Here is a 7,944-nt window from a genome sequence, read left to right as displayed (position 1 = left end):
GTGTTTACGGTGCAGTTTCCTTCAGTAATGTGATGCATTTCCATATTTTGACTGTTGTCCCAGAAATAAGCGTCCTGCAAGTCACTTCAGATAAAAGCATATGCTAAATGACACATAGAACAGACTATATAGGTGCTGTTTCCATGACTGTCCACTAGAGCGCAGTGTTATTCAGAAATAAACCGCATTTATTTTGGCCATCAGAACAGAAGAGCTCAGTGGACTCTGGGGTTTCTAAACCAAACATCAGTTTTCCCAGGCCCTTCTCACATCTCTGGACTATTAAAAGAAAACTGCAAATGCACAGCCGCACTCACAGACTCATGGAGCTCCGGCGCAGAGAACCAGACTTTCTCTTCAGCGTGGTGCAGATGAGCAGATCGCTGAACAGAAACAGAGATCGGTCTTTTTTACTGCCCACCGTTTTCTACAGCACAGAGAAGGACAGAGATTTAGGAAGCTCATACGTTTGCTTAAACTGATTTGATTTCTTGTGCTTATTTGTGCTCACCGCTTCCACCACCATCTCTTGTCTTAGAAACGTCCTCTGCGGATTCAGGATCTGACAGGAAAATACATTATTAGGTATTTCTGAAGGCAAACTAGTCTTTATACTACTGTAACATGTTTGCGTGGTATCAATCGAACATATTTAATCAGATTTGGACCCAAAACTGTAAATACACTGAAAAAAAGTTCTTGCTCAGTAATTGTGTCTTTTTCACCAGTACAAATACCTTAACATATTCAACCTTGTTTTCTGAAAAACAATAAGAATATCTTTTAAAATAACTTTTTTCCATTGACACATATTTTGTGCAAAAATGTACTTATTTTGATGCATTTTTCACAAAACAAGACTTAATATCGTACAGTAAGGCAAGGTATATTTATATGGTAATTTAAAGTGCTTTACATAGAGGGATTTAAAAAAATAATCACAAAAGATGCGTAAGAAATAAAAATCTATTTTAATCAATTTAGTTTTTGTTTGTACATATTTAGTCAATGTGAAACATTTTCTTACTCACTATTTTTGTCTTTTTCTACCAGTACAAATATCTAAACATAAGATGACATAAAATATTAAGTCTTGTCTTCTGAAAAATGTATACAAATTAAGTGAGTTTATGCTTAAAACAATCTGCAAATGGGGTCATAAAAATAAACTTAATTCAAAGAGAAAACAAGATTTTTTTCTTGATTTTAAGCAAAAAAATCATTTAAAGGTGCAGTGTGTAAATTTTAGCGGCATCTATTGGTGAGGTTGCGAATTGCAACCAATGGCTCAGTCCCCCGCTCACCCCTCCCTTTCGAGAAGCTACGGTGGCCAATACAGGACTAAGATGTTGTCGGTAAAGACCATAGACTGTATAAAAACATGGACGTAGTGTCCGTGACGTCACCCATATGTTCCTGAAGAGCATTTCTGAAGCTCAAAGTGGGCGGAGCCGGCCGTCACCATCTTGGCAGTGCGTCACCGCGCGTCACTCCCGGGTAATCAAAAATGGGCAAAAAGGCGGGAGCTGGCTGCTGAAACCACACCCACCTAGCTCGACGGTGGTGACAGCAGCGGCAATCCACCTGTCACTCAAGTGGCCACGCCCTTAATTATGCAGAACTTTAAGGCTTAATATAATTTAAACGGATGAGTTATAAAAAAATTCACCCCCCTCACAGTTGTCATGAAGGGCAAAATTAGCTATATACCGGCTGTAAACATGTTTTTTTCTGCTGTAAAGTTGGGCATTTTAACATGGGGAGTCTATGGGATTGACTCCCTTTTGCAGCCAGCCTCTAGCGTCCAGTCGATGAATTACAGTTTAAGTCACTTCCGTGTAGGTTTCACGAGAGAGAGCGGGAGGTTGCCACTTGGTAAAGACAGCAGAGAGCAATGAGATTTCTTTACAAAGGTAAATTAAGGAATTATATTTACTTAATTATTCAATAAATCGATGTTATTGCGAATATTAATGTACTTGTTCATCATTGTGTCAGTGTTTTATTCGCAAGAACAACAAAGTGATGAAACGCGCTGTTTCGTCCGAGTAGAGCAGTTTGTCCGTTTAGGGCTACTGTAGAAACATGGTGGCGACTTCCATGTAAGGGGACCCGCGGTGTATGTCGATTATTGCTCAATCTAAGGTAATAAAAACATAACGGTTCATTAAGTAAGGTCTTTATACACCTCTGAAAACATAGTTATGTATATTATATTGCATTTCTGTAACTAGATCGATGTAAATATTACACATTGCACCTTTAATTGATGTTTTTTTCATAAAACAAGACTTAATGTCATCTTGCTTCTCAAATAAATATATCTTGATTAAAGAATGTTTAGATATTTGTACTGGAAAACAAGAAGAATATTAAAAAAGCATTTTTACAGTGTATAAGTAAATGTAATGGTTGTCTAGTCATCCAACAATCAACTACTAGTGGATTAGGCAAGGTAACTTAGTTTATTTACATGGCAAATTTCATATACAAAGCTAATTTCAAGTGCTTTACATAAAAGTGATTTGAAAAAAAACTTTAAAAATCTTAAAAATGGATTTAAAATAATTTTTTAATCAAAGTAGTGGGTCTCACATGCTCCACGCCCTCGATGTGCGCTTCGATCTCCTGCATGACACGCGTCTCTCTCTCCAGCTCCTCCGCGGTGCGCCGGCCCTTGTTGATCCTCTCAGCCAATCGCTTGATGTTCTTCTGGGCATCCTGCAGGAACAGGTAGTCGGGGTGATCCTCAGGAGTGTGTTTCAGAAGATCCTGAAGCACAGAAACAGAATGGTTCATTTAAAAACTAAACTACCAAAACTACAGCTAGTACCTAAAAAAACACTTATAAAATGTATAGTTTCAGTCCTAGATATTCAAGGACGGCATCTTATAGCAGAATGACAATGAATTTAAGCATTTTGTCCTTAATATTAAGAGACAAGATGAGTAAATATGAAGGACTTTAACTAGCTGCTAAACGGTTACCACATACAAAACATGCCTGAAGTCAGGGCTGATCGATTTGTGAAAAATCAAATAGCATTTTTTTCTGATAAAAATTGCGATTTAAAATGTGATTTTTTTTTTAAAGAGCTCCAGATTTTCTGTACTTGTTTGTAATTTTATGGTTATTTATCAATATGACTATTCAAAATCATTATTAGGATTATTATTATTTTTAATTTGATAGAAATTATTACATAAATTTTAGTACTGTAATTTTACAGTTAGACTGTAAAATAAAACTATTATTTTTTATTAAGTACTCTAACAATAGTGTATTATTACTACTACTACTACTACACTTTTAAATAAAAAGTGTATTTAATAAAAAATATAATTATTTTATTTTACAGCACAACAGTAACATTACAATATTAAAATGTATGTCCTAATTTCAAACATTAAACCTCTGAGCTTTCATTAAGGGGAAAATCTTAAATGTAGGTTTATAAATGCTTCTCATTACAAATTTGTTCAAATGGATGGCACATATTTTATTCCCAAATTAACATTATAAGTGACACAATGATGCAGAGATGCATTTACTGTGAACCGAGCCGCTGAAAATCACCGTTTTCAAAAGCTACATGCCTGTGAATGAACACGGTTAGCAGTTACAAACACGCTGTGCATATGTTTAAATAAAATGCAGTCTTTTGCGAATTGGTAATTGCAAGTTATATTGCAATTTTGATTTTATTTCTATTAATTATTCAGCTCTGCCTGATGTGTTCCAAACAAATAAGACATGTTATCAATAAAAAACAAACAGGCACAAAAAGGTAAAAATAAAAGGGTGAAGTTTAGTGTCACCTTAACAAGCAGCTCGTATCGTGGGATCCGCTGCACTGGCTTTATCATCAGATCACCCAGAGCTTGTTTCTCTTTATTCTCACGCATGTTTTGCTGAAGAGGAAAGAGAGAGACAAACAAAACAAAACAAGTTTAGAAGAACAACTATACTTTATCTTGATTTTAACTACATGTGTACAGTTTATCCAACCATGCTTTACTAGATAACCTGGTTTTGGGTTAGTTTAAAGAGGCACCATTAGAGGGCAGTAACCCTCAAAATGCCAAAACAAACACTTTATGATTAAGCTGAGAACATATGAAAGCATAAATATGCTTATGAAAGGAGGGAATTTATGTGCATGTTTACATTGCATATATATATATATATATATATATTAGAAATGTTGCTTTGGAAACTAACTGAAATAGGTTCAAGATTACTAAAAGTAAAACTGATATAAAAAAAATAATAATAAAAAAGAAAACTAAACAATATGAAAATAAAAGCTATTTCAAAACATTAATAAATACTAGTATAAATAATACTAAAATAACACTGGTTTAACCTCATGTGTGTCACCATCTCTGGCTAAAGACATTAATAGTCCAACTTAAACACAGAAAACGAACCCAGTGTAGCTGTTTTTACAGTTTCTTTGCACAATGACAAAATCTATATCTTTAAAGCTTAACTGTGCCAAATGGCCAAGAGCTGCCAAACAGCCTCTCGAGAGGATCATAGCAGTGTAAAAGTGTTTCTGTGCGTGTGTGGAGGTAGAAATAAAGTTGTAATGTACCTCTAGAAACTTTAGGAAAGCAGGCTTGGCTTCCTTGGCGATTCTCACTGCATCTTTGGCATTCATGAAGTTGTCGATGTACGCTGAATAAATATTGGCGAGGATCTCTTTGGAAAACTGTGAGGAGAAAGCCGAGACATTAGCAGCACTGAACAGAACAGCTGTGCACCTTTACCAACTCAAATCATTGATAGAAACCTTTTTGAGGAGCAATATTGGCCTTCGAGAATTTTGAAATGTTACCATGTTCAAAAAAACAATACCAAGGTGCTTTTTGTTACTCAAATGGCTTCCTATGTGATAGTAGGACAACATTGAGTATTATTTTTGTCAACGGATGGTGTGTGTGGACAGGCAGTCCTCAAATAAATCTCTTTAGCGGGTCGTGAGGAGAGACAGCAGTGGTATATATATATATATACATACTGTATATAAATAAAGAAATAAAATAAAAAATAATAAAAATAAAATATTTTATGTACAGCTGCCTAAGGTTTCATTGTGTCTAGTTTGCAGTTGTACTGAAACATTAAAGTGTACATGAACGTAAAATATAATATAAAAAAAAAACAAAAAACAAAAAAAAAAAAAGTAAACTATTTTAAACTTTATGCACACCCCCCAACGCTCAGATTTCCTTGTGTCTAGTTCGCATTTGAACATTAAAAGTACACATGAAAATAAGTTTCATAGTTTATGTACTGCCAGCCGATGCTCAGGTTTCCTCATGTCTAGTTTGTAGTTGTACATTAAAGTGCACATGAATGTATTATAACAAACGTAATATAAATAATTAGATATTTTAGATTATCGAATAAGGTGAATGACCCTTGGTTTTTCTGTTTTGTTTTTGGTCATCCTGACTTCAGCATGTGACTTGGGTTGTATGTTATTTAATAAAAGTAATAAAACAAGATAATGCTCCTTTCTTGCAGTACAAAAAATTAAAACCTTACTGCCACAATGCTAAGTGTGTGTGTATGGGGGAATCAAATCAAAGTTTGTAATGTTAAGATGCATCTCAGTGCTTTTTAAAGTCCCTATGTAAAAAAACGAATGAGAAAAATGTCTCTCAGAACCATAAAAAACATCAGAATCATTACAAAACAACAATGAAAACACTAAATTACACTCAAATTACAACATGAGCGTAGGCATGGAGCATAAGAGACATGAGCATTTAATGTCACAGGGTTCAGTCCAGCCCTAAAGCTTAAAGAAACTCATAAAACTGAATTACAGTGTCTAAACGAGCAGCGGATCTCGCTGCTAACTACCTGAGTTTGTCGACTCATTTACTCAGAGCTCATAAAAATCCTGCATTTGATGTGAGAACGTGAATCTGACAGGAATGTCTAAACAACACTGAACTAGCAGTGGTAAGACGGTTTTAGACAGATTAAAACCCCACACTGAGACACTCAGCGTTCCTTCAGCTTATACTCAACAAACTGTTAGGCTGCGTCACAATTAGCATACTTACACAACACACTAAAAGTGATGGGAAAGTACATAGACTAGAGTTTGGGCTCGGTAAGATTTTTAAAAATAAGTTTTTTATGCTCACCAAGGCTGCATTTATTTATTAAAAATACAGTAAAAACTGTAAAAATGTGAAATTATTACAAATAATAATTATTATATATAAAAATGTAATTTATTCATGTGATCAAAGCTGAATTTTCAGCATCATTACTCCAGTCTTCAGTGTCACATGATCACTGTTTATTAGCAATGGTGAAAACAGTTTTGCTGCTTCATATTTTTGTGGAAACTGTGCTATATTTTATTTTCAGGATTCTTTGAAAGTTTAAAAGCATTTATTTGAAATAGCTATCTTCTGTAAAATTATAAATGTCTTTACTGTCACTATTGATCAGTTTAATGTGTCCTCGCTGAACGAAAGTATTAATTTCTTTCAAAACCTTTGAATGGTAGAGATGATACTTAAGGTAAGACGAGGACCTAGCAGCAGGAGAAATGGTGTGTGTGTGTGTGTGTGTGTATTTGTGAAGGACAGAGCATCACGACAGCACAGACCCCAACAATGTAAGTCCGGTGAGGTGAGACAGTGTGGCATCTATGTCGGCTAATAAGCTGACATCTCTTTAGGACGGAAAACAAACGTCTGTCAGTACCGTCTGAGAGGAGACCGCGGTTGAGCGGCTCCAGCCTAGCGTTCTCATGCACTAGCGGAGCGGATCTCTGGCTAAATGCACCACCCTTGTGTGTGGCCAATTACAGAGGATGAATGACATCATCATTATGAGACAAGGCGTTAATGTAAAAATAGCAGGAAGCGAAGAGTATTTAAATATCTCCTGCTTACAGCAAAATTTAAATTGATTTCTGAACCAGGTCTTAAAGGCTGTAAACTTACTTGGGAGTTGGGACATTTAAGTAAGGAATGTGATAAACACACACACCACACAGACACACACACACACACACACACACACACACACAAATAAATCCACAGCTGCACACGTCTACTATGCACTTCACTAGTTATAGGAGAGTACACACTTCTGAGTATGTAATAAAATCGTAAGTCAGTATTGGGACATGTTATGATGTCAAACAATAGTGTTTTGATTCAGACCACTGTGTTTACATAACTTATTTATTCAATTATTATCTTAAATGAATTACCTTAAAATTCATCATTTTCTAAACTTTTTTCAGGTTCAGCTAAATGCTTCAGTTTTGAGGTCTTTGCCATTTTTCAACACATCAATAGAGAACAATCATAACTTCACCTCTGTGTCACAAGGAGTTGCAGGTAACAGTATCTCGCACGGATAAACACTTCAAAAATCCACTAGAAGTACTACAACATCCACCATTAGTCGGGCCCTGTGAGATTAGCTTTATTTTTCCCAAATTCTATGTTTTCTAAAGATGTCTAATCAATTGAATAAAACTTTAACAATAATAATTTATTACAATTTTAATAATAATAGTGCTTTATGAAATGTTTTATTTTTTTATTTTTTGAAAATTGTATATTTCCAAAAAATGTATAAATGGCATTATTATTATTAATAATAATTACTTTGAGAAGTACGTTCTGCTATCCAACAGTAATTAATTTCTTTCATAATTTCAAACCAAACTTATATTTTGGCAGGCTATAGTGAAGACCTCTGAGTTTCTGTATGTATCTGATGATAGTTTTATCAAATGAAATGGCGAAATTCTTGTGAAATTTGAATTTGGCCTTATTTTCCACATTGCAGAAAACAAAGGGCCCCATATTAGCATCCAATTATCATTATATTTTTTTATTATATTTTAATATTCACTATATATATATATATATATATATATATATATATATATATGT

At 34.6% G+C, this 7,944-nt stretch overlaps 1 protein-coding gene across 1 annotated transcript in view; it reads right to left on the bottom strand.

The window, feature by feature from the left end:
- The window catches only part of LOC107660677 (rho guanine nucleotide exchange factor 17-like), a 30,507-nt gene that overhangs the window by 11,767 nt on the left and 10,796 nt on the right, over positions 1 to 7,944 (bottom strand). The window contains exons 5-9 of the mRNA XM_016450065.1: positions 4,599 to 4,715; positions 3,820 to 3,912; positions 2,596 to 2,772; positions 512 to 562; positions 318 to 427 (exon numbers count right to left, since the gene is read on the bottom strand). Of these exons, the coding sequence (XP_016305551.1) occupies positions 318 to 427; positions 512 to 562; positions 2,596 to 2,772; positions 3,820 to 3,912; positions 4,599 to 4,715 (548 nt within the window). The remainder of the gene's footprint in view (positions 1 to 317; positions 428 to 511; positions 563 to 2,595; positions 2,773 to 3,819; positions 3,913 to 4,598; positions 4,716 to 7,944) is intronic.

Source organism: Sinocyclocheilus anshuiensis, unplaced genomic scaffold, assembly GCF_001515605.1.
Source record: "Sinocyclocheilus anshuiensis isolate Anshui unplaced genomic scaffold, SAMN03320099.WGS_v1.1 scaffold948, whole genome shotgun sequence".
Lineage (NCBI taxonomy): Eukaryota > Metazoa > Chordata > Actinopteri > Cypriniformes > Cyprinidae > Sinocyclocheilus > Sinocyclocheilus anshuiensis.
This window is presented reverse-complemented; position numbering and strand designations above follow the sequence as displayed.